The 26891-nt window shown below is 47.0% G+C and overlaps 1 protein-coding gene across 25 annotated transcripts in view; it reads right to left on the bottom strand.

Annotated features, from left to right (window-relative positions):
• Positions 1-26891, bottom strand: part of RAD51B (RAD51 paralog B) — a 657779-nt gene that overhangs the window by 47798 nt on the left and 583090 nt on the right. For 6 of the 25 annotated variants that reach the window (XM_089322146.1, XM_089322147.1, XM_089322144.1 and 3 more), the window contains one exon: positions 4845-5074. The exons of the other annotated variants lie outside the window; for them this stretch is intronic. In XM_089322146.1, coding sequence (XP_089178272.1) covers positions 4916-5074 — 159 coding nt within the window. In that variant the 3' untranslated portion in view covers positions 4845-4915. Of the gene's footprint in view, positions 1-4844; positions 5075-26891 lie in introns of those variants that run through there. 25 annotated transcript variants of the gene reach the window in all.

The raw sequence follows: 26891 nt of genomic DNA, 5'->3' as shown, positions 1-26891 counted from the left end.
AGAGTCACAGAGAGGCAGAAGCAGAGAGAGAGAGTCAGAGAAAAAGAGAGACGTCTTCCATCCTCTGGTTCACTCCCCAATTGACTGCAATAGCCGGAGCTGCACCAATCCAAAGCCAGGAGCCAGAAGCTTCCTCCAGGTCCCCGATGCGGGTACAGGAGTCCAAGGATTGTGCCATCTTCTACTGTTTTCCCAGGCCATAGTAGAGAGTTGGATCAGAAGTGGAGTAGCATGGACCTGAACCAGTGCCAGGGCACTGGCACTGCAGGTGGCGGCTTTACCTGCTCCACCTCATTGCTGGCCCCTAGGCATATATTTTTATAATGGTTATATCTTCCTGATGGACTGACCTTTATATCATTATAAAATATCTTATTTTTTTGTTTATTTCCAGTGGCGATTTTTATTTTCAAGTCAATTTTGTCTGATATTATTATAGCCACTCCAGCTCTCTTTTGCTTACTCTTTGCATGATATATATTTTCCATCTTTCTGCTTTTTACTGTTTGTGTCTTATTTCTGAAGGGTGCCTCTTGTAGATAGTATATAGTTAGATCATGGCTTCTTTTTATCCATTCTGCCAATCTTTGCCTTTTGATTGGAGCATTTAATCCATTTATATTTAATATAATTATTGATAGGATATATGCCTATGGTTTTGCTGTTCCTATTCTGTGTATCCTCTGGTTTTTGTTCCACTGTTCTTCAATTATTGCCTTTTTTGTCTGAGATATTTTTCTACTATGCAATTTTAATGCTTTTGTTTTTTGTTTTACTATGCATTTCTGAGTTATTTTCTTAGTGGTTCCCTGGAAAATTCTATCAACATTTTAACTTACAACAATGTAGTCTGCATTGATACCACCTCAATTTGGGCGCTGTACCCTCTCCAAGCCTTATTTCTGTCATCTCTAAAATGAGCACAATAGTACTGACCTCAGGCTAATTGTATAGATTCATTAGATGAAAGAAATTAATAAAAAATGTGGTGCATCACAAGAAATAACTAAAAAATGCTAGCTTTTGTCTACTGTGGTGGGGGAATCTCGTGGTGGTAAAAATGTAGAATGTTGGCAGGCTCTATTTTTATTTATTTTTGAAGTAAAAAGTTAACATAAACATTGCCAATTTCAATTTTTTAATAAATATGAATCAGCTTCATTGTCATTTGAATTCAGAAACTTCAACCTAGCTCCAACTAAAGCAACCAAATACTATACTGGACAATTCCAAGTGACAGAAGCCCATTTCCCTTCTCTGCCCTGCACCAGGAGTATAAAAATGACCAGAAAAACAAGATGTTGAAGAGCCCTGTCCAGTTGTAAATTCCGAGCTCTCTAAACATCCAGTTAGGCAGGCCTGGCGTCCCATCACCATTCACAGACCCAAGAGAAGCAGAGCCGGATGCTCTTGTCCAGGCCTGCAAGGAAACATAGCCAAGCCGAGGCAGCTCTGGACTTCAAGGGTCACAGAAGGAAGGCTGTGGTTGTGTGATTATTACGGTCAGAGGATGCCAGGAACTCAGAGGGTGTGTCTTGAATTCTGAAGCACACATCCCTGTTACATCATGCCTGGGCCACATGGGATTTCCTTTAGTCTCACAGGAACTGACTCAAGGAAGGCAACATGTTTCTATGTAAAGAGGCCGAAATCTGGGCTTGACACATCCAAAAACAGCTGGTCAAGTGGGAATGGTTTGTGTCATGGACCACATCCCTGGCTCTGTTCTGACGGGTGGGGGAACCAACACCGAGTAAGAAATCAGCATGCCCTGCCTTCAGAGCACAGTCACAATGGTTCCTGCTGTTACTGCAGGCTCCTTCCTGTTTCTCTAAAGTCCTCCTGCCGTGGCAAAAGGGCACAGCACAGGAGGGAAACACAAGTAGGACTTCAGATGGTTGGGGGGTACCATGGAGAGACAGCAGGTAGTCTTCCCGGGCTTTCCTTTGGAGTACAAACCAAAGGTAGGTGGAGCTAGTCTCCGAGACAAGCACAGTGCGCTGGGAGAGAGTTGGGAATGCATGCCGTCCTCGCTACAGTGTTGTCAGGGCACAGCCAGACGCTGCCGGCCCAGTCTGCTGGGGAATGAACATACCTTTCACCCACAGAAATGGGCTCAAGAGGTGAGGATGCGCATGAGAGGGACTTCAGAAGGGACTTGGCAAGCAGAGCTTAAGAGCAGCCAGGCCGGGTATGCAGGGAGCTGAAGGACTGCCGTAGCTCTTTGGGAATCCTCCAGATTCGAGCATCACAGCGCTTAGCAGGCTTGGGATAATCACAACAGCGATACGAGCTGGCATTTCTTAATTGAGCCCGGACTGGGTGCCAGGCGTACTGTTCTGAGATGCGTAATCCTCGTATCAACTTTATGATGTAAATATTATTATTAACCCTGTTTTGCTGATGAGGAAACTGGCACAGGTCAAACAAGGGCTGCTCACGCCTAGGACACTCACTTTCAGAAGCCTGAGAACGAGTGGGACCACCAGGCAGCCACATCTGGTGTCTGATTTGAGGGGCGACAGAAGGCCCCTGGTCAAGATCTCCCCCCGCCCCCCCAACGTGGCAGGGCCTGGAATTCTCATTAGAACCATACAGACAAAATCTGTAAGTCCAGGGGCTCTTCTTGGCTAACACACGTGTACTACCACGTGGAAGAGGAGCACGCTTTGTAGAATGAATTAATTAGATTAATTAGATAATTAATAGATTATCTTGCCTGAAACACAGAGCCTGACACTGAGAATACAGCTGGGTATGGACCATCAAAGGGGTCAGATGCTGTCCAGTGTTAAGATGTGCCCTGGTCTAGGAAGTCTAGAGCAGGTCCTACGGGGCCCAGGATGGCCAGGCCCGGAGATCGCAAAGGTAGGAGGGGAAGTGGGAGTCTTGCCATTTTGCCATCACGCCAAGGATGAACCTCTTTCAGAATTCCTGGCGCCCTTTACAGTATCATCATCCAACCAGTCCTTGCTATTGTTAATGTTGACTACACCAGAGGATGATGTACCAGGCTTACCAAGCAATTGTTTTTCTCTTTCCCCCTCCCTATCCCATGGATATGGCTTTATGACTTCAGGTTGTACAAAGAGCACACGTGTGCTCCAAATAAGTCAAGCAATATGGAGGCATGAGGAATAAAGCAATGAGATTCTCCTTATGTCAGCAAACACAAAGCAGAGTGTGGGGGTCAAGCTCCCTCTCTCACTAGGGCCCTACAGATGGGGAGTCAGGAAAAGAGTCCAGAAAATCTGGCCTTAAAAAGTCCTAAATTCACAGTGGGTGTTTGGGCTAGTGGTAAAGACACCAGCTAAGGGGCCGGTGTTGTGCAGAGGGTTAAATTGCCACCAGCATCTCATACGGGCACCAGTCTGAGTCTCAGCTGCTCCACTTCTGATCCAGCTCCCTGCTAATGCACCTGGAACAACAGCAGAGGATGGCCAGGTGCTTGGGCCCCTGCACCCACGTGGGAGACCCGGATGAAGCTCCTGGCTCCTGGCTTCAGCCTGGCCCCATCCCTGGCTGTTGCAGCCATTTGGGGAGTGAACCAGCTGATAGAAGATTTCTTTCTCTCTCTGTCTCTGCCTTTGTTTTTTTTTTTTTTTTTTTCCTAGCTTCCTGCTCATGTGCACCCTGAAAAGGAGGAGGTGATGACTCAAGTAGTCTGTGCTATCTAGGTAGGAAACCTGGACTGGTTTCCTGGCTCCCAGGTTTGACCTGGCCTACTCTCCTCAGCCATTGTGCGGACATTTAAGGAGTGAACCAGTAGATGAGAGCTCTGTGTCTCTCCAATAAGTCATTTAATGAATTAGAAAATAAAAGTTAAAAAGTCCTGAAGTCTTTTGGTGCCTTCCTAATGTCAGCTTCAGTGGGTCACTACTTGCTGGGCTTGCCTACCAAGCAGGTGGTTGTCTTCCCGGGGTGGACACGGAACCTCAGCCTGGCCTAATTAGCAGGTGCAGCCCTGTGACCGGCCTGTCTTGCTCTGCTAAGGTTCCCATCTGAAATAACAGCTCTCAATTTCCCCCTTCCTTCCCAAGGAGTTAATCATATTTTAGACGTAAATGTGAGCTCTGCCTAATTACCACGGGACAAAAGCTTTCATCCGCAAGGGAAGAGCCCAGACGAGTTCTCTCCAGCGCTCCGGCAGAGTAAGGGGGAGGAATGACGACAACCACTCTGATGACGCTGTGGATTCCTGCACACAAAGGCGGCAGAGGCATCCCCAGGGGAGCCAGTCAGTACGTGGAGGAATGAGACACCAAAGAGAGTGATGGACAGTGGACACCCAGAACACAAACCAGGCCCGGCCAGGTGAGAGCTTGAAGACCTGTGCCTTCTTGGGCACAGCTGCAGGACCTCTGACTGGCAGGCGTGCCGTGGTAAGGGATGATGTGTGGCCTTGGGGACAGCCAGGGAGATAGGCCTGCAGACATCTCACTGCCCTACACTGGGATTTATTTAGGGACCTGGGACAGTTTCCTGAGCCACCTGTACAGTCGGGATCATAACAGAGAGGCCCAATGAAGGCGAGCCCTACTTCCTAAAACATTTAAAAATAACAATTACATTTAAAGATCTGTTCAGTGCAGAGCAGTAGAAAACACCTTTTATGGAGCCTTTGTAAAATGTTTACTGTGCTCTTTGGAGTCCCCAGACAGAGGGGTTAAGCAAGGTTAATGATGAAGCGAAGCATGGGTACAGCATCCATGGAGTGAGTTGGTGATGTCTGAAGTGAACCTATACTGCAACTTCTCTCATCTGAATCCCAAGTTTTGGTGTTTTTTGTTTTTTACATTATGTTTTCGTGATATGAATTTAAGGAACACAAAGTATCACCCACATTAAGAGCATCCTCCTCTTGACTGCACTTCTTTTTTTTTTTAAGATTTATTTATTTATTTGAAAGTCAGAGTTACACAGAGAGAGAAGAAGAGGCAGAGAGAGAGAGAGAGACAGAGACAGAGACAGAGAGACAGAGAGGTCCTCCATCTGCTAGTTCACTGCCCAGTTGGTGCAGCAGCTGGAGTTCTGACTGCATTTCTGTGTCCATACCACGGGCTACGGTGCTGCCCTGGAAAATGATGAGTCAGTCACGATATTTGCATGGACAGATTACCCACAATGCATGGATCATTTAAAAAGCAGCTGGCATAACATTACACTTAGTGAGTAATGCATTTTTTTCATAAATGCACAGAAACTGTCTAGAAGTTATATAACTGGACAGTTTTCCCTCCTGCTCCATTATTTTGTATTGCTTATCCCTTTTGTCACAGCTGGAATGCATTACTTTTTGTTCCTCATTTGAGAATAAATAAACAAAGGTGGGCAATGGCAGAGCAGTGAAGACTAAGATGCCATTTGGGACGCCGGTGTTTGAGCCCTGGAACTGCTTCCAATTCCAGCTTCCCGCTGTGTGTGCTCTGGAGGCAGCAGGCGATGGCCAAGGACTTAGGTTACCACCACCCAAGTGGGAGACCCTGGCTTTGACCTGGCCCAACCCTGGCTGTCATAGGCATTTGGGGGAGTGAACCAAAGGTTGGGAGATTTCTCTCTCTCTCTCTCTGCCTTTCAAACAAATTTCTTAAAAATAAAAAAAATACACAAAAGCATCCTCTGCCTTATATAGGCAGGGAAAGTCAAGTTGAAGGCAGAGCGAGTTCCCGCCATACTCGGTCAGCAATCAAGCCCGGACGTGCAGTTTGTTATTGCCAGAGATATTCTGCTGAGCAGGGAGAGACTGCAGCCGAGAGCCACTGAGCGCACTCATGCCAGAGTGAAAATACAAGACCTAAAAAGGGCAGACACACTTTGCAATTATATAAAACCATATTTACAATACGTATAAGCAATGATTACTTAGAACTGAATGACTTATTAAATGTTATATTAATTCAACAAATATTTACTGAGTATCTCCTATACCCCAGGTGCTGAGCTGGACATTAGGGAAAACAAAGATGAATATGAGGAGGTCCCTGCCCATAAGAAGCTAAAGGGCCCAGCTTTGAGGTAACCCAGAAGGCCCGGGGCATCAGACGATGACACTTGCTACAAAACACTCCCGTCCCCACTCAGGGCTTGGGAGAAACAGCAGTCCAAGGCTTCAGTGCTTTAAATGCCTGGACTTCTATACTTCTTCAGATTAATCCGATTAATACATAAAAGAGATGCCCCAGTAGGGTAAATGGATCACATCACTACATAATCTTAGAGGGAGCGTTCTCTCTCTGTTAAACAAGCAAGACCCCTGCATGGACATCAGGAGTCCTCACCAGTGGATTACCACGTTTTTAACTTCTGGAAAAACATCCTTGGCTCTCTCACACCGGCTTTGCAAACCCATCAGCAGGGCTGCTCAGTCTGGGTTCACCTGCCACCTTACCCTCTCCAGGACACTGTCAACCCTGAGCCTGCTGAGCACAGCTGGCAGGGGCGCCACTACTCTCTCTCCCTTGGATGAATTCTGACAGGGCCCTGCTTAAAAGTCACTCCCTCAGCCGGCGCCGTGGCTCAATAGGCTAATCCTCCGCCTTGCGGCGCCGGCACACCGGGTTCTAGTCCCGGTTGGGGCGCCGGATTCTGTCCCGGTTGCCCCTCTTCCAGGCCAGCTCTCTGCTATGGCCAGGGAGTGCAGTGGAGGATGGCCCAAGTGCTTGGGCCCTGCACCCCATGGGAGACCAGGAAAAGCACCTGGCTCCTGGCTCCTGCCAGGATCAGCGCGGTGCGCCGGCTGCAGCGGCGGCCATTGGAGGGTGAACCAACGGCAAAGGAAGACCTTTCTCTCTCTGTCTCTCTCTCATTGTCCACTCTGCCTGTCAAAAAAAAAAAAAAAAAAAAAAAAAAAAAAGTCACTCCCTCTGCAAAGCTGCACTTCACTCCTCTCTCAGTCTCACGCAAGATCACCCCTATGCATGGTGAAGGAGCCTCAATTATAGATTTGCATCTGGTCAGCCATTCCGGGTGTTCAAATACAGAAACATACAAGACCATTTGGCAAAGAGCTGCTGCCCTGAGTCCCCCAGGTGTCCCATGGCTGCATCTGTCCCACAACTGCCCTACATGATCCAGCGACTAAGGGGTATTGATTGCCTGGTGCCATATAGGGGGCGGCTCCAGAACCGATGCCCCTTCTGCCAGGCCTGGCACCTGCTCTGTCTGGTTCTTTCCTATACAGCGCCAGTCATGAAATGTTTTTACTGCCCTCCTGGCCATCACACTGCCTGTGGCTGGGATTTGCCAATCCAGCTGGATTTTGCAAATTATATTTTATTCGTCTTTGCTTTTTTTCCCCCGAGCCTAACCCAGAACACAGTAGATGATCAGTAAACATCAGCTTGCTAAATGAACACATTTCCAAAAATTATTACTAATGTCATCATACTTTATTTGTTGCCACTTTTGAACTGGAAAGAATATTTTACAGCCCATCATTAATGATTAAGTGAGACCAAGGCAGGAAAAGTTGCATTTTTGTAGTGGAAGCAATGACTTCAAGGATTTCCATCAAGTTTCAAATGTGGCAAAGAAGCCATGGATAGAATGGCTAACTAAAACTCCTTCATGGTTTTTTAATTGCTTTTTTCAGTCAGTATTTTAACTATCCGAACCATTTCAAAGCACCTCATAAGGAGCCAGAAAAGCTCCTTAATGTAAGTTTCCTGCTTTTTCCTCTCTACTGTGGTGGGAGTGAACAATGAAAAGGAAGCCGGGGAGGAAAAAAAGAAAATGCATGAGGAAGAGGGGAAGGAGAAACAAAGGGATGGAATAATCTAGAAAGAGGTAGACCTAAATAATCGAAACTCGTTCCTACCTAGTGGGAAGATCGGTAGCCACCGATTCAATGACAAAGCTTATTATTAGAATGAGATATGCACTGCCTCACGTTTTAGAGAACTACAAACATCTAATGCAAGTATTATTTTATACTCTTTTTGTTGTAGGTAACAGAGATGTAATTGAGATCAAAAAGGGAATTTGTGGACTCACATAACTGGAATGTTTAGGGGCAATGAACCGCAGGCACAGCTGGATCCAGGAGCTCATCCGATGACCTGAGGAATCCTCCTCTTCCTCCCCTCTGGAGCACCCTCTCTCACTATCTTGGTTTTGTCTGACTTTGGGTTGACGGCATCGTCATTCTCAAGCAAGTTCTCTCTGTGTGGTGCAATCACAGCCAGCAGCCGCTCCAGGCTTACGCGGTGCCGATTTGGCAACCCTGGTTGTTCAGCAAAGTCCCGAGCTCGCTCTCACGGGCTTCGCTTGCGTTAACCCACTACTGCCAACCAACCTTTCTCTGTAGAAAGGGACTATGATCCTTCCATTGGCCAGACATGGAGCCAGTGGGTATAATCAGCCCTGCGCAGACGGCATAGGCCAAAAATTGGAACGTGGTGCTTCCTGACGGGAAAATTGTGGTGCAGGTATTAAAAGACAGGGTCAGAGACCAAGGGCAAACACAAATACCAGATGTCTACCGCACTGTGGCTGAAGCAACGCAGCCTAGAAGCCAGGAGCCAGGCTACAGTCCTGATTTTGACTTCTCCTCCTAGCATTTATTAGCTGTTTTAGCTTCAGAACCCTTAATCTCTCTGCCTATCTGTGAATTCGGGGTAATAAGACTTCACAACAGGATTGTAAAAGCCCACCTCACAGCATGTGGTAAAGATGATGTTGTAATAGCTCTTACCATGGCACAAAACCGGAAGCTATTCGCGTTATTGTCAGCACGCCCTGGGACAGCTATAGGGAGCAAAAAGGCTACAGTGGCAATGAGGAGGAAAGACCTACCTGGCTACCACTTGGATGCCAACCCGTGGCACACGGCCTCACTGTTCTGGCCCCTTGGAGTCAGCTTGATCTTGGCACTTGAACAGAATCCTTGCACCCAATTTCTTAAACGCTTCCAAGCCCTACCTGGCCTTTGTTCTCTGCTGTACTGCATGAGTATGGTAGGATGGATGGTCCCTCTAGTTCCCCATGTTAATCACTTTGTGTACACCCGTTCAGACTTTGGCAAAGTCCTAATTCCATGTTTCCCAAATGCAAATGACGTGACTTGAAAATGGCTGCGGCCCAGTTACAACTTAAGGTGGCTCAGCAACCACGAATGCTAATTGCTGTTATTTTTATTAACTGTGGCCTAATGTTTCAGGTGCAGGAAAGCCCGTCAATCTGAAGGTGTATCTGCAGAATTACACCTTAAATTGGTAGATAATAATTAAGAACTACAACAAGCAATAGCAAACCTCTTTGTGACTGAATTCTTCCAAGTATAAATGAGGATAACAGTACATATCTTACAACAGTGTGCTGATCAAATGCATTATTATACTCAGATCACTTTTGTGCCTCACAGATGGCTAAGGACTTGATAAAATAGCATTTTTCTTACACTGCACTGGAAACGTGGAAAGTAGTCATGTACAAACCTTTCCAAGTAGGAGGTCTTTTCCTTCTCAGAGAAGGAGAGTTTGAGAGCTCTTACAGACTGCAAGCCACAGGAGGCTGGGAAGAGAATTCTGTGGTCTCGTCTCCTAACGTGTCCCTCTGCTGTGAGCCTTGTGGGCCAACTCTTGAGCCTGCACACAGTGTGGACACGAGAAGACATTCTGTCTTTCTAGTCGGCTGTTGACTTTGGGCTCCATCATGCAGCTCTCTGCCTACCTCTGGACCTCAGACACGGAGCCAGGAGGGGAGTAACTTGCCAGTGTTCAACTGCATATCAGAGAAAGCCACGGAGACAAAGAGCTCCACAAGGAACCTCACAGCCGCTCTGTTTACTGCCAAGCCATGGCCTTAATGCACGGATATGCCTGCAAGCCAACAGCCAGAACCACACAGTTCCACTGGTTCACTTAGCTGTGGCATTTCAACGCACTGAGGAAGCTGTTCTTTGGGTTGCTGTCTCATTGTTAAAAGGTAAAAGCAGAAACTCCTCTCCACTCATCAGAAAATTGGTTTACTAAAATCACTACGAGGACATCTGCCCTACCCCAGCCCCTACTGTGAGAACAGCTCTGTTGCCTTGTGTGATCAAACAGCGAAAATCCCAGCTTTCCCCACTGGTGATCCTTGATTTCCTTGTGGTCACTCTTTCCCACAGGGCTCACTTGGATGGGCCAGCATCTGCATTCCAGGGTAGGTGCAGGCCTGTGGCCAATGCTGAGTCTGTCTCCACCCCAGCCTCTCTAAAATGAAACACTTTTAAGAGACGGCTTCATTTGTATTCCAATAGCTTTTCAGATATTCCCTAATGTCTTTTACCTTCAAACACACAAACAAAAGGAGTCACCGTTCTTCCCATACATGGGACTTGCTTGTTTCTTCAAATGGTGCCCTCAAATTCAGTGACTACATGTTTTCTGCCTGGAAGCTGTGATGATTTGAGTTCTTAAAAATGTCTCCAATTGGAAAGCTACCCAGAGGACTTCACACAAGAGAAATTCTGATGTTACAAATAGGAGCTTGTCATCATTGGAGATGTTTACTTCACTTAAGTCAAAATATATGTTGGGCATCTCTTCTTGGCCAGGCACCGGGCTAGGACTTTAAGCCAAGCAGCCAGTTTGACAGAGGTAGGCACTTAAAACCATGTGTAGTGGGAGCCCAGAACAAGGCACCTGTTCGTGGTGGTTGACAAAAAAAGGTAAAGGAATGGGCTCACCAAGGGCAGGCCACAGAGAACAAGATTGCAAAGTTCTAGGCACCACGACACACTGCAAAGCCTTCCTAGAAACATATCAATTGGGAACAAAAACTAAATCCTGAGTACAGCAAAGGTAGCTAGCACTAGTATCTTCTTCATAGATTCTGAATACTCAAAATTCATCTCTCGCTACAAGAGCTTTCCTTCTTAGAAACACGAAGTTTTATTTTGTTTTGTTTTAACAAATCCATGTTTGTTAAATGCAGGAAATGGCAGCCGGTAAGAAGAAGAGACTTATCCAAGGTCGGGCCGAGGTCAGCGCCCTGAACTCTGAAACGCAGAGGACATGGAGGCAGACACCACGATTCCTGCCTTTTGTGTTCCAATCAGACCACCCTGCCATCCAAGAAAACCAATCCCATGTCTTGGTTTTGAGCATTTGAAAATGGAAAGAAATGTGACAGGTCAGAATCTCAGATTCCCTGGCTTTCTGATTACTTGCAAATCCACACAAGGCTCACATATCACTCCTCTCGAGTTGTGTCAGCCTCTGAATTTGTTTGGTTGTCAAGTGAGTGATGAAAACTTAAAAGCTATGTTGATATGTACAGCATGTGGGAAACCACTCCCAGGTTCTCTCCGCTGTGAAAAGGCCAGAGGCACACACACACATTCTTACACCCCCGGACAGACCCATTTGTCCCCTCGTGCATACATCCAGCACCGTCAGACACTCTGCTTAAAAACGACGCTGTGTGCTGACTTGATGGGAAGCTATGGGCTAGGATCTCAGACACTGGCCAAGAAAAGATGGGATCCAACCCATCCCTAGACCACAGGAAAAATACTTTCAACCACAGAGCTGGCTGCAAAATACTCTTTTTGTAGGAAACAAAATGTTTCCAGCCCTGGGATTTTGGGGGAGGGGGGTGGGGAGCGGGGGTGTGCTTTCACTGCTATTGAGTAGCAAAGGCAAAAGCTTAAGCAAGAGGCCAAGTAAACATCTCGGGAAACCCAAGCCAGGCTCCTCTGGAGAGTAGAACAGGGTGAATGAGCAGCACCCAGCGGAGGCACTGGCCTTTTAGAAGCTTTGGGGGAGCGGCAACCCAGGCAGTGCTCTAGCTGTTTATGACCTCAGTTTAAGCTTCCTTTCCTGCAGCTCTGCTTACGGATCGAGTCGACTCAGACAAACTACTTAACTTTCCTGAGCCTCAGGTTCTTAAGTGTCAAGTATGAACAACAATAGTAATATCAGAGGCTCCCATAAAGAATATACGAAACACACACAGAAGCTGCACAGTGTCCCTGCGTATAGTAGCACTCAAGAAATGGGATTTGTTAAGATAGGTCCACTAACTCCTACAGGTCACTATGGAACTATTGTGATGGGCCATTGGAATGCAAAAAATTCCTTAGAGATTAATAGTAACTCTCCAGCCCCTATACTTTATTTTTTATTTATTTTTTTATTTTTTGACAGAGTGGACAGTGAGAGAGAGAGACAGAGAGAAAGGTCTTCCTTTGCTGTTGGTTCACCCTCCAATGGCCGCCGCGGCCAGCGTGCTGCAGCCGGCGCACCGCGCTGATCCAATGGCAGGAGCCAGGAGCCAGGTACTTATCCTGGTCTCCCACGGGGTGCAGGGCCCAAGCACTTGGGCCATCCTCCACTGCACTCCCTGGCCACAGCAGAGAGCTGGCCTGGAAGAGGGGCAACCGGGAAAGAATCCAGTGCCCCGACCGGGACTAGAACCCGGTGTGCCGGCGCCGCAAGGTGGAGGATTAGCCTAGTGAGCCGCGGCGCCGGCCCCCGGCCCCTATACTTCATAAATAAGGTAACAGTCCTGAGAGATGGAAGAGTCTGACCACATCATCCAGGCAGCTGTAGGCCTGGGGACAGGACCCTGCAGACAGGGTACAGAGAGTAGAGCTGGATTTCACTCACATCATAGGAGATTCCATGTGAGGTCAGGTGACAACAGACCTCAGGTTGATTTTGTGTTTGTAAAAATCATCCAGGGATGTAGAAGTGAAGGCTACCAGCCTCACCTCCAGAGCTTCTGATTCAGACTGGGAAAGCCCAGGAATCTGAATGTTTTTGTAAGCTCTGCAGTTCCTAGAGGGATTTCTAGAGGGATTTCTCTATTTGTCAAGAAGCACTTCTGGGTTGGTGTTGTGGTGCAGTAGGTTAAGCCTCCTCCTGTGGGGCCAGCATCCCATACAGGCACCCGTTTGAGTCCTAGATGCTCCACTTCTGATCTAGTTCTCTGCTAATGGCCTGGGAGAGCAGTGAAAGATGGCCAAAGGGCTTGGGCCCCTGCACCCACGTGGGAGACCTGAAAGAAGCTCCTGGCTCCTTGCTTCGGATTGGCCCAGCTCTGGCTGTTGCTGCCATTTGGGGAGTGAACCAGTGGATGGCAGACCTTTCTCTCTCTCTTGCCCTCTCTTTGTCAGCAACTCTGCCTCTCAAATAAACAAATCTTTAAGAAGAAGCATTATAAAGGGACATGATCAGCCAAATATCTAACTGAGTAGAGGGTTAGGGTTGCATCCTGCCCTTTAGTATAAGCAAATGAAGTAGCAAAGAACCCACAGATAATGAGGAATATTTCCATTGTACAAAAAGTTAGTGAGGTGTTGCATGGCACTGCTTCACAGAAGCAGGGAAGGCACACATTTCTTAGATCACTCAGCTATTGTGACAGAAGAGGAACTTGTGAGTCAGAGTCCCATGTCTAAGATCACATATCTAATAGAGACAGATCTGGAACTTAACTCTAAAATACCATTTTATTTTTCATAGTGGGAACTCCTTTTTTTGAGGTATGTGGAAATACATATATTGGTTGATATATCTATGTTATATAATCCACGAATTAATCTTAACCTCTGAAAGAATTAAAAAAGCATCCTAGTTTTCTGATGCACTCAAGTGCTAAAGTCCTCTCGTCATCTTCTGGGCTGCCATTCTGTACGCTAATGAAGGAGACTCGATCTGAAGAAGAGACCAACAAGGCCTACGATGCCGAGCATTTTAGAGACACTAGAAACTACAGTTGTGTTGCTGTACACCACCTGCTTCCTTTTCATTAAAATTGTGCTTGCTCTTTTAATATAAAACATATACCTGACCCCAAGTTCTACAAAGTTCCATGCGTCATCAAATAACCACATAAGTATCCTGGCTAATGACTACTGTATTAAAGAATCTGGGAACTTCCTAGACACAACCCGGATAAATTAATGATGGGGTTGGATTCAAGTTATTTTCAAAAGGATGGAATTTCAGCTGTTCCCTGTAGTGATGGAGCAATAATCTCTTTGCAATTTCTGGGGTTTTGCCCCCACAGACTACAAATATGGATTGCTTTCTACTTCTTGGTCCAATGCTGAAGAATCCAACAAGGCATGTAAGTACAGTTCTTCCTTGTCTACTTTCCTTTGATAAATGCTTTTAAAATTTATTTATGTTTTTACTTGAATCGTGGAAGAAAGGGAGGGAGGGAGGGAGGGAGGGAGTGAGGGAGAGAAAGAGAGAGAGAGAGAGAGAGAAAGAGAAAGTGAGCTCCCATTCACTGATTCACTCCCCAAATGCCTTCAACACCCAGGGCTGAGACAGGCTAAAGCCAGGAGCTTGGAACTCAATCTGAGTGTCTCATCTAGGTGGCAGGGACCCAGCTACTTTCAGTACACGTTAGCAGGAAGCTGGAATTTGGAGCAGAGTCGAGACTCAAACCCAAGCACTCTGATATGGAAGGTGTGCACACCCTGATAATAAATGCTTTAAGACAGCAATGATCTTCATCCCAACAGACTCCCTTCTGAACATTGCCATGTAAGGTAGGCAACATAGCAAAGTGAAAATCATGGTCATTTTGGGAAAAAAAGTCAATAATGCATTCTATGGTTGGATGATGCATATCTTCAGAAATATCTCTATGTTCCAATTCATTGTCAGCAATAATGGCCTTAGTAAAGATTTGTTATGGGGCTGGCGTTGTGGCACAGCAGTTTTAGCTGCCGCCTATGATGCTGGCATCCCATATGAGAGTACCACTTTACATCCCGGCTGCTCCATTTGCAATCCAGCTCCCTGCCAATGCACCTGGAAAGGCAGCAGAAAGATGGCCCAAATATTTGGGCCCTTGTCACTCACATGAGAGACCAGGATGGATTTCCTGGCTCTGGGCTTCAGCTTGGCCCAGTCCTGGCCATTGCAGCCATTTGGGGGAGTGAATCAGCAGAGGGAAGATTTTTTTCTCTCTTTCTCTGTAACTGCCTTTCAAATAAATAAATCAATCTTGAAAAAAAAACATTTAAAAAAATCTGGTCAATCTTATAACCATAATTATTGGCCAAATAAGGTCAAAAGAAGAGGGTTATATGAGTCTTATAGAATCTGAGGTGGCATCGTATTTAAAATACAAATACAACTCTGACCACTTAATAATCATTTCCCTCCTGGAGAAAATTCTGGCTTTTAGAGCTGTTCTTTTCCTCTGGGTCATCAGGGCATCCGAAGAATGCCAACTTTTCTATGACCCACACCAGTTAAAGGATGGGAGCCTGCCATGCTTTCAACAAGGGAAGGGCAGGGTGTGGAGGAGCACACACAGACCCTGGAGTATTTCAACACACCTCTTCTGGAGGAGCTTCTGTTGGTTTTAAACCCTCAAATCCCCATGAGACATTATTTCCAGCCACTAAAATATTTCCTGAGCTTAGATACATCTGGAAAGTTTTGGAAAATCCTACAGGAAGGAGACTAGGCCAAGAGAGTGCCTTTTCTCATGCCATTCAGGAAGCACTGAACAGGAAAACATTTGCCCTCCAAGGCAGCCCAGCTCTTGGGGCTGGAGAACCATGGTAGACAGAAGAGTCATTTGGGAACCAGAGACACTAGAGAACAGATTTGGGGTGTTCCATTAACCACTTACCAACCAGAGAGTTTATGTAAAACTGTATCAGTCAAGGCCACATCAGAAAAACAAGATTCATCCCAGGTAGTTCAAGAGAAAGAATTTAATCATGGAAACTAGTTATGAATGCATTGAAAGAATTGAAGGAAAAGAGGGGAGGGTGAGGTAACCCTGAGACTAGCAACAAGAGGAAGCTGTCACCATCTCTAGGGCTGGAGGAATTGGAAGAGGGGCTGTCACTAGAGCCTGGAGGCTGCACCTGCTAGACTGGGGCTGAATCAACAAAAGGATCATGGGGGAGGAGCTGGTATCATTATCACAGACAGCATTAGAAGCAAGAGTGTGATAGAAACAAGAGGCTTCTCTCATCCTTCCTGCAGGGCCCCGAACTAAGCAGAATCAGTAGACAGAGAGCCTGGGAAGTAGAAACTGCAGAGGTTAGCTCCCTGTGGTACCAAGTGGAGCAGGACAAAGCCAGGGAGTGTATCTGAGAGCAAATAAGCTATTCGTGGGCATTGTCCACTAGGGTAAGAAGTCCTGACTCCCAATTTGTAGATGAGTAACTTTTAGAAAAGTTCGAAGTCTAAACTACTAGCTCCCAAATTAGCTACTGATGTTACACCCCTGGACTTCTTAGGATCCATTCCCCAGAAGGCATCTCCAAATTCTGCAGCTGTTGGGGGTCCGTGTGGAGGAATGGGAGCAGCCACATGCTGTGCCATAATTACCCATGTCCCAAGAAAGGCCAGCTCTTGCTTACTTCCCAGGCTGGTCCTTTCTCCCACACTAGTCCATTTCAGTGAGATCAGAGGCCACCCCTCTCCCAGCTCTCTCCCACACGCCCTTCCCTCCTCTCTGTGCTGTAGATCCTGCCTCCTCGCCATGGCTTCTCACATTCCTCTTCCCCATTTCAATGCCCCCGATGTAGCTCGGGCTCTCACTTCTTGCCGTGCTATTTCAAATCCCGCCAACTCCAGGGAGCCTTGTAAGGGACAGATCTGATGTCACAGCCTTGCTGGGAGTCCCTTGGTGGGGCTCCTGAGACCCTTCTGGAACACATCTGGTTCACCCCTCCTCTCCTTGCCTTATCTTTGTAACTATGTGCCAAACACACTTTCCCCTTCCCCCACCTATGAGTGCAGACACATACCCTCCCCCTTAATACTAAAAAGAGACCATTTATAATTTCCACCCTGAGACCTTCGCTCATACAGCTTCCTTGGTCTCCTGTACCATCCACCGGGCAAATGCAAATACACGTCTCCGTCCTGCCTTAAGCATCATACCCTCCTCTGAGTCGCTCTCCGACCATCCTCTCCCTACGAGAGTCCTGACCTTCTCAGTATTGTTGCTCACACTGTTCTCTCTCACAGTTCCTTCAGTACCATCTTGTATTTATTTACACATCTGTTTCCTTCTACTAAGTATTCACCTCTAATGTATAGCTCTTTAGGGCAGGAACTTGGGCTTTACTTGACTTCACATTTCCAGTGTTTGGCAAACATATCCACCCGGCAAAGATCTGAAGGAAGAAAAAAAAAGGAGGAGGGGAGGGGTGGAGCGAAAAGAGGGGTGTCCAAAACTAAGAATTCTACCAGTCTTGTCTAAATGCCGACAGACTCTCTTGCAGAGCCAGTTACGGGAATCCTGGCATCTGGGGGATCCTGGAGCAGCTTTCTAAGTGGGAAAAGGACAAGGCTGGCATAAAAAGGCAAGGCCAGTGCTAGAATTGAGCCCTAAGGAGGAAATAGAGATCAGCTACAAAATAGAGCCCAACATTCCAGTGCAGGGCAGTGCAGACAGTGTGAATGCAGACAACACTGTCTTAAACAGCTACACGTGAGAGAGAGCAGAAACACAGACAGATCCACTGAATCTCTTTGTTTTAAGGAAGCACCAGCAGAAGGCACACAGGACTGCCTGTCTTCCCATTTTGCTAGACATTGAGCAAAGCTTCATTAGGGTGCTAGGACAAAACTTTCAGAAAAGATCCAGTAACTCAGGAAGTCTTGAAAGATAAAACATGGAATTGATTACTTTGTGGACGAAATTACATTCCAAGGGGAAAGTAAAGGGATAGGTGTCAGTCCTAAGCCATTCTGAATCATCAGTGGGAGAAGGGCTTCATCTCTGGGGTATACCATGATACTATCCGGGCCCTGCAGGCTCCCAGCGGAGGAGACCATGAGCACAGGAGATCAGATCTAACCCCACCGTGGGACAGACTCCACAGAGACACTCTGCTTCTTCTCTGACAACAAATGTTAGGATATTGGAGTCAGATCCAAAACATGGAAAAGATGCTGGCTGGGAAGACGAGAATTTGGAGGCTGAGAGAGAATGGGCTAAGACTTCCCCTGGCCCAGTGGCCACATTTAGAGGCCCATGTTGCCTGGCACTTAGTCTTCTTCAAGTGTTCTGTTGCCACACAGTGATACTAAGTAACTATCTCTCAGATAACAGCTCACTCAGTCCTTGGAAGGGCACATTCCCTCTTGGAGAACCATTGAAGGTAGACACACCACAGTGGTTGAAGACGAGATCTCTCTGCAGTTAATTCCAAGCAGCATGCAGGAATAATCTTATATTAATGTGGGGTTTGGTGCAGGACAAATGTTAAGAACCCAGGGATGTAGAGGGAGGGGTGTTTATGCGTGGTTGGGTGTGGGGAGGAAAAGAAGGGAACAGCTGTCTTTGCTTCTTAGAAGCCATGTGATTAGAGCAAAAAAAATTTTTAAAGATTTATTTGAAAGGCAGAGTTACTGAGAGAGTGGGAGAGGGAAAAGAAGGGGGTGGGACTTGCTGATTCACCCCCCAAATGGCTGCAACAGCAGGGCCATGGCCAGTCTGATATCAGGAGTCGACCATCTGGGTTCCCCACATGGTTGGTAGGAGCCCAGGCACTCGGTCCATCTTCCACTGATTTTCCAGGTGCATTTGCAGGGAGCTGGATCAGAAGTGGAGCAGCTGGGACTCAAACCAGTGCTTGTACGGGATGCTGGCATCGCAGGCAGTGACTTAATGTGCTGTGCCACAGCGCCGGCCTCAGGGCAAATGTTTAAAGCTCTATAAACTTCAACGTCCTCATCTATAAAGTAGACTGAGTAGTACCTACCTCATAAGGGTTGTGAGGCTTGCGCAGATAATGTCCATAAAGCATTTAGCAGGGTTAACAGGCATTAAGGAAGCCTACATGAGTGGCTGGAGAGACAGAGTGAAGTACCAGAGAGCCAGGCAAGTGGAGACTTTGGGTAGATTCTCCTCAATCCCTCCGAGACATACCAGGCCTCTCCTTTCTGATTATCCAAGGTTCGCATAGATGTACCTCTCTCTGGAGGTTTGATGCTCATGGGATTCTGTTAGCGGGACATGGATCATCGTCTTAGCTCAATCTCTCATTGCCAAATCTGAGTTAAGGACTCAGAAAACAGGCAGCAGGGTACAACCACTGCAGCTTGGCTCTCCAAAGGTGCTCTCAAAATCACAGTCCCTTTGGTAACAATAAAACAAGGGTCCAAGACTCGAGCACACATGGCCTTTGTCTGAGATGCCAGAACTCGTAAACTGTGCCAAGCCAAGGAGGGGAAACTTCTAGAAAGAGACCCTTGGTGGAAAAATCTTTGCTTCCAGCATTTTAATTCTGAGATGGTTGCCATGAGCCACTGACTGATTTTGAAATCCAGGAAAGGTAGGGGGCAGGGAGAGGGCCGACAGGGTAAGAGGGAGGGGAAGTTAAGAGAAGGAAGGAGTATAGTATGTCCACTCTATGGTAACTGAAAACCTCAAATTATTTAAGGCAGCAGAGATCAAGAAAGCCTAATGACTTATATTGCATTTGACAATCAATCATACATTGGATAATGTGTAGCATATCATAAAATGTTATGGTAACATAATCAGCCTTGCATAAATTCAAACCGAATGCCAGAGACTTATCAGATCATTTTCCCTCAACACCTCCATCATGGAACTAAATCCCTTGTCTGCTTCCCATTCCTCTACCCCTAACTTCATCAGCTCTGCAAGGGCCTGAAGCGTACTCCACCTACTGCTCCAACCAGTGACCTCAGAATAGGCCTTAAAATGCAAACCAGTTGGGGCTGGCATCCCACACGGGCACTGGTTTGTATCCTGGCTGCTCCATTTCTAATCCAGTTCCCCACTAAAGGCCTTGGGAAAGCAGCAAAAAAAAAAAATGGTCCAAGTGTTTGGGCCCCTAATACCTACATGGGAGACCTGGAAGAAGCTCCTGGCACCTGGCTTAAGCCTGGCCCAGCCTCGGTCATTGTGGCCATTTGGGGAATGAACCAGCAGATGGAAGATTCTCTCTTTATCTTTTTTCTCTCTCTCTTTAACTCTGTCTTTATACAGCGGCCACAGGCCCACCGGGACACTCCCCTACCAACAGTCAGCAGACAACAATGTTTCAGCCATGTGTGTGTGACCAGCTGTGCTTTTCAAATCACACACACAGAGAAGCAGCACTGGTAGCATTTCAGAGCCAGATAATGCCATCAGCAAGGGAAAGAAGCCAGCTCATCATCTCCTTCCTTTCCTGTCTTTGCCCCAGAGTGGGAGATGCCACTGTAACACATAACTCAGTGGCTTTGCAGGTCAGCTAAATGACACTCTAGAGCCAGCCGTCCTCGGGGACAAGTCAGACAGAAAGATAGCAAGGACCAGTCATTGTAAGCCGAAAGAATCTCCACTAAGTCAAGGCTTCCTTTTTCCAGCACCTCCTTTTATTCTATTTATTTATTTATTTATTTATTGACAGGCAGAGTGGACAATGAGAGAGAGAGAGACAGAGAGAAAGGTCTTCCTTTGCCCTTGGTTCACCCTCCAATGGCCGCCGGGGTGCACTGTGGCCGGTGCACTGCGCTGATCCGAAGGCAGGAGCCAGGTGCTTCTCCTGGTCTCCCATGGGGTGCAGGGCCCAAGCACTTGGGCCATCCTCCACTGCACTCCCGGGCCACAGCAGAGAGCTGGCCTGGAAGAGGAGCAACCGGGACAGAATCCGGTGCCCCGACCGGGACTAGAACCCGGTGTGCCGGTGCCGCAAGGTGGAGGATTAGCCTAATGAGCCACAGGTGCCGGCCTCCTTTTATTCTTAAATTTAGAAAATTAATAACAACAAAACCTTCTATCTCAGAGAACATGGTGTAGCGAGAAGAACTGGGACTCCAGAGCAATACAAACTTGTCTTCCAATCTTGTTATTACCACTGAAAGTCAGTAATAAGCTTCATAGCCCAGTTTCTCTCATTGTAAAAATGCAGATGATAAGGTCTATGTGTGTGGACATCAAGGGGAAGAATGCATACGGCAGGGTGGGACATGACGCCTGTAACTCTGCAGGTCCTAGACAAAGGCTAATTCCCTTCCACCATAGAGAACGAAGGACACTTCACACTAGCGCTGCCTGGAGCAGAGGAATGGGGCAAGGGTACTCTTCACAAGCAGCTACAGGACCCCGAGAAGGCAGGAAACGGGTCCCGTACAGGCAGCCGCCGGAGACTTAAGAAGATGAAAATCACAAAGCTGCTCCCATGCTGCAAAGCCAGACAAAGACCAGAAAACTCTGGTGCTTTCGAACCATCACACCCTCTGAGTCTGCAAAGATGGGTGACAGGAACTCAGGGTACAAGAGGGACCCTTCCTGAGCACAGAGGAACGTGAGCAGGAGACCAGGATGCTATCTCTCAGGCGAGTCACTGAACCAGGAAGTTCAAGTTGGCCAAAGTCACTCATTCACTGTGTTTGGGCCCACACACTTAAAAAGTGGACTTTTACACTGTAACTCACTGCAACGTAGACTGAGAGGTTGCCTTTCAAAAACGATTTTCTACAGAGTTCAGTAGAATCTTTTTATGAGCTACTGAAAATCTTTGGGGATAGAAATATGTCATCTGTAAGCTCAATTATTTGATCAGGTTTGGGGGACTTTTTCTGCCCAGAGTCCTCCCACTAAAATTCACCAAAGTGAAAACATCATCAGATGAGGAATTGGGAGAAAGGGACTCGAGTTCTATTTCTGCTATTTACTGTTGTGTGGCCCTGGACAGATTATTTAACACCAATTGGTTACTTCCCTCTATAAATGAAGGAGCTGAAATTGGGTATGGGACTGAGGACCACCTATGCAAGAATCACCCAGTGCTTGCTGAAAACTGCTGACCACAGACTTGGCCCTGACCTCATGGAATCCAACCCTGGAGCTTAGTCCAGTGGTCTTCATTGTTCACAAACATCTGCTATTCTTCTTTTTTTAAAAAGTGGAGAGACACAGACAAAGAGATCTCCCATCACTGGTTCACTCCCCAAATGCTTCCAGCAGTCAGGGACAGGCTAGGCTTAAGTCATGTGCCAGGAACTCAACCTTCCATGTGGGAGGCAGGTACTCAACTACTTGAGCCATCATCTGCTGCCTCCTAGGGTGTACACAGGCAGGAAGCTGGAATTGGAAGCAGAGCCAGAACTCGAACCCAGGCACTTTGATATGGGATACCAGCATCCCAAGCAGCGTCTCAACCGTCCCACCAAACATCTGCCTCACACTTGTGCTTCTTCAGCTCGCTGTAGTTGAGATTCACTGGATAAGAAGGTCTCCAGAAGGCATCAGGGGGACCCTGTCATATTCTAGATGCTTTTGTTCTAGTCAAAGTGCTGATTCACTCATAAATCAGGTCATCGTTAATGCAGACATTGAACCCGCGTCAGCCAAGGACATTGCTCCTTTTCCTTCTCACTCACGGCTAACCAACCAAGGCTAACACACAACATCCTGTCCAGCCTTCATTCTTAACTGAGCCAAGTAAATTTCAACGTCCTTGACTCTCAGGTCATTGCCTGTCCAAGAGACCTCATAGCTGTTTCCTATGTTGTTTCCCAACGGCAAACATTTTTCTTTCCTAGCTGGATCACAGCGTCTTCAGTGCAGTCCCAAAACCCTGGTCTCTTTGACTTCCTGTAACAGCTCAGATTTCTCTAGAAATCTCTCACCCAGGTATTTGGCCTGGTTTACTTAGCAAGTCAGAGCTGGGAGAGGGTCACTGCATAAGAAGATTTGGTAATCGACAAACAGTACGTAAAAATAAAACTGGTCAGAGCTGGAGGAGAGAGGTGAGAAAACACCAGTGAAAAAGTGGCTCATTAAAGACACTAACTTGGGCTGGTGCCGTGGCTCACTTGGTTGGTCCTCCGCCTGCAGTGCCAGCATCCCATATGGGTGCCAGGTTCTAGTCCTGGTTGCTCCTCTTTCAGTACAGCTCTCTGTTGTGGCCCAGGAGGGCAGGGGAGGATGGCCCAAGTGCTTGGGCCCCTGCACCCACATGGAAGACCAGGAAGAAACACCTGGCTCCTGGCTTCGGATTGGCGCAGCGCCAGCCGTAGCGGCCATTTGGGGAGTGAACCAGCGGAAGGAAGACTTTTCTGTCTCTCTCTCAAAAAACAAACAAACAAACAAACAAAACAACAAAAAAAAACACACCAAATCAGCGTTCTGTGAGAGGATGGATCATTTTGCCTGTGATGGTCAAGGAGAAAAATAAGGACAGGTGCTAAGTTTGCCATAGAAATTAATGTATTCAAGGAATTCATTATTATGAACAGATACGTCCTTTTGACTCTCTGATGTTAAAGTGCCTTTTCTTTTTATAAATAGTGGTAACAATTAATTTCATGACTACTCGATAAAAAATGTTGAAACCTCTATGGCAGTTCTTCCACCCTTGTTTTTTATTTATAGCTGAACTTTCATTGGCCTCATAGCACTCCAAATCTCTACAGAGAGAGATGGCTTTTCCCCTTAGTGAAGATATCTGGGCTACCATGGCCACAGCATCAGAAGATGGGGAGCCCCCAGAGGAAGCCGGGGAGCCCCCAGAGGAAGCCAGACAGCAATTACTCCCACGTATCCTTAACCGGTAATTCCCAATGGAATCTCTGTAAAAGGAAGTTGTACTTTGAGCCCATTCAGAAATGCTGATTTCTTGCATACACTGCCTTTTTTTAAAGGAAGGTCCAGGGAGTTGTTTGCAGGGAATAGGAAAGATATCAACATTGTTAGCCAATGTGGAGGTGCAAACATCACGTGTCCACTCGGGGATGGGTTATTCTTTCTCAGGTGGAGCCTGTCTTTATGCTCTGTGAGCAGCAACTGGCCACACTCATTTCCTGTCACCACAAACTCCCGGTGGGATGTCCTTCAATTCCAAATCACTACCTGGTGATCTGAAAAAGGAATCCCTTTAAAGTTGCCCTTGTGAGTGCTCCTTTTCTCCAATACCTGTTGGAGTGCTGCTATGGCAGAGCGTGGCCCAGGGCTCAGAATTCACACTTGAGCAGCTCTGAAGAGGGAGGGAACGTCTACACTCGGGGAATGCACTTGGCCAGCAGTCTATGTTCCCGTGGCTATTTTTTTTTTTTTTTGGTAGATATTCGTGCTGAGAAAGAATATTCTCCCACCCCTGCTGTACAACCAAACCTCTCCTCTGACGAGATCCTCTCTCTCTCTCTCTCTCTCACACACACACACACACACACACGCAGATGAACTGGGGTAGAAAACACAAGGATACACCATGGCCTGGACTCCTTCCCCTGAGGGCGAAGGAGAGGGACGCGCTTCGCTTCTGAGTTAGGGTATCTATGCCTGGAACTCATTTTGGAGGAATCTGGGAGTAGGAAGACATGCAATATGGCTCACATCAGGCAAAACCCCATCTTGGATGTATTTCTTTGGGTGAATACGGATAACGAGACAAATGCTCTACCCCAGATCTACCCTTCTGCGTATCCATCTTTTCTCGGGTCCTTTAGTCCCCCCCCCCCGCCCCCCCCCCCCCCCCCCGCGCTAAGCCTTCCAGCTGTAGCTGGGAGAAGTTAAGTTAAGCAACAAAGACTTCTTACCCTCCCCCCAAAGTCCTCATGCCGCCTGTTTCCCGAGAGCCCTTGCAGAAGCCTATCCCACTCGCCCTGGGTCTGTGTAGTGTTCTGCTTGCTTATACAAAGGAATCCAAATTAGGATTCTGGGGGAAATCTGGCTTCCACTCTCTCATAAGCCCCCAGCAGGCTGGTTGAGAAGAAAGTATTCTTACAGCACATCTATAGTGGTATCTGCTTATAATTGTCAAGGTTTGATTGTTGGTCTTTTCAATGAGTAATTACCAATACTTTAAAGGAACTGTTCAACTGCAAAGCTCAATTCCAGTGGGGAAGGGTGATTTCAATATGCAGTATGTCCTTTCTCAAGACTGGGTTCCCATATAGACACAGAAGTGTGTTTCTTTTTGTCTATCTCTTAAAAAAAAAAAAAACATATTGAAAGTATAAGTGGCAGGCACTGCCCGTGCCTCTGAAGGTGCACTGATAAATTGACTCACAGACCTCCAGAGGCTTCTAAGTCAGAGCTCAGAAGGAGAAGCATGGAAACAACAGGCAAGCGCACCTGTGGTGTTGAGCAGAGGGACTGATTAAGGCTGGGGAACGTGCTGTCTTCACAGCGCTAGGCTTCAAGTCTTTGAAAACACAGAAGAGACATTGAGAGAAGATCCCCAGAAAGGAAACACTGAGAGCTTCCAGGATGCAAAACAACTTAGGACTGAAGCGAAGCCCGTGGGCTCCCGGGAGGATCGGGGGCTTGGGTAATATGACCAGTCTTGTCAACAATTTACTGAGGACGTAATGCTCATCCCCGGAGTGTCCTGTAACTTCACGGTGCCCTCTAAATAGAAGATGAAAATATTATTATAAAGTTCACTTAAATAAACCTCTTATATGAAAAAAGTCACCTCTTTCCAATTTGTTGAAATCAGAGAGTCATAATATTTATTTCATCAAGGGGGTGTGAGGCTTAGTCAGGATTAATTTACTTCATGACTCCTTCTAGGGCACTTGAAAATTTATATAATCCCATATGTGGCTTGTAGGATCAGACTTCATGAGAATTTGATGAGAAAGAGAATGAATGTTTCATCGTGTTTTTCCATCATTCTCTCAAATATAACCACCCTCACTCCTGTGTTTCCAGTCCATTGTTTCAAGGTCCCTCGTTACAGTAGGAGCTCTCCAGATGAAGGGCCCGGCCAGTCCACTCTGCTTGCAGCTGCTCATTAATCGCTCCAGAACCTTCCTTAGCAGGTTGGGGGCCGGGGGGGGGGCTCCATCGCCTCCCTGCTTACTAGTTCACGATGCTCTTACAAGACATAATGGTTCCAGATTTATCTGTTTCCCCAAGTAGACTGTGAACAACTAGACAGTATCAACTATCTCTAACTCATCTTTTGAATCTCTAGCATATTTTTAAATTCTTTTTTATTTGAAAGGCAGAGAGAGAGAGAGAGTATTCTACCCATTGGTTAACTCCCCAAATACCCAGAACAGCTGGGATTGGGCCAGTTTGAGGCCAGGAGCCAGGAGCTCCACCCTGGTACCCCACATGGGTAGCAAAAGTATTTAAGCCATCATCTGCAGCCTACCAAGTGCATTAGCAGGAAGCTGGGTCAGTAGCTGAGGCCAGTCTTGATCCCAAGTGGATCCCAGGCACTCTGAAACGGGATGCAGGCATCCCAGGCAGTAGGTTAATCTGCTTTGCCATAAGGCCCACCCCTGAATCTCTAGCATCTTACTCAATAACTAGCAGAGAAGAGGTGATTAGGCGCAGGTTTGTCAAGTGAATGAGCGCACAGACCCGGTCCTTGTCAGAAGGCAAACCCAGCCTGTGCCATGCTCATGGGAGACTGTCTTCCCCGGCTGCTGTCGCCCACCGCAGTATCTCCCCTTTCTGATGAACCTAACCCCATCTATTATTTATGGCAGAGCTTCTTGACCTGGGCTACACAGTAGAATCACTCGGGGGAGCTTTGCAAATAAACACAGATGCCTTCCCTCTACCACGGCCCAACTCACTGCTGCAACGACTTTGCACTGGTTGGGGTGAGGCCCTGGCCTGGGTACTTCCTCAGCGTTCCTGTGATGGATTTGCAGTGCAGCCGGCTTGAGAGCCCCTGGGTTAAGGTGACACTCAGGTTCCACCCACCCTGAAAGGACTTGCGGCATCTCTGATGACTTCACTTTCCTTTGGATCCAAAGCAGTTGTTTTAACCAATTATTAAATAGTAAACCAAACATTGTGTTGTGACAACATCGCATGTTGATTATTCATAGTGTTTTTGTGAGTACAAGCATATGCATATATACAAAGGGTCTTCAAAAAGTTCATTGTTGTGGTGCAGTGGGTTAAGCTACCACTTGCAATGCTAGGATCCCAAGCTAGAGTGCTGGTTCCAGTCCTGGCTGCCCTACATCTGATCTGCTACTGTGCCT

Source organism: Oryctolagus cuniculus, chromosome 20 (genome assembly GCF_051225735.1).
Source record: "Oryctolagus cuniculus isolate XC-2025 breed Fujian yellow rabbit chromosome 20, ASM5122573v1, whole genome shotgun sequence".
Lineage (NCBI taxonomy): Eukaryota > Metazoa > Chordata > Mammalia > Lagomorpha > Leporidae > Oryctolagus > Oryctolagus cuniculus.
Note: the sequence above shows the minus strand (reverse complement) of the source record. Positions and strands in the feature narration are given on the sequence as shown.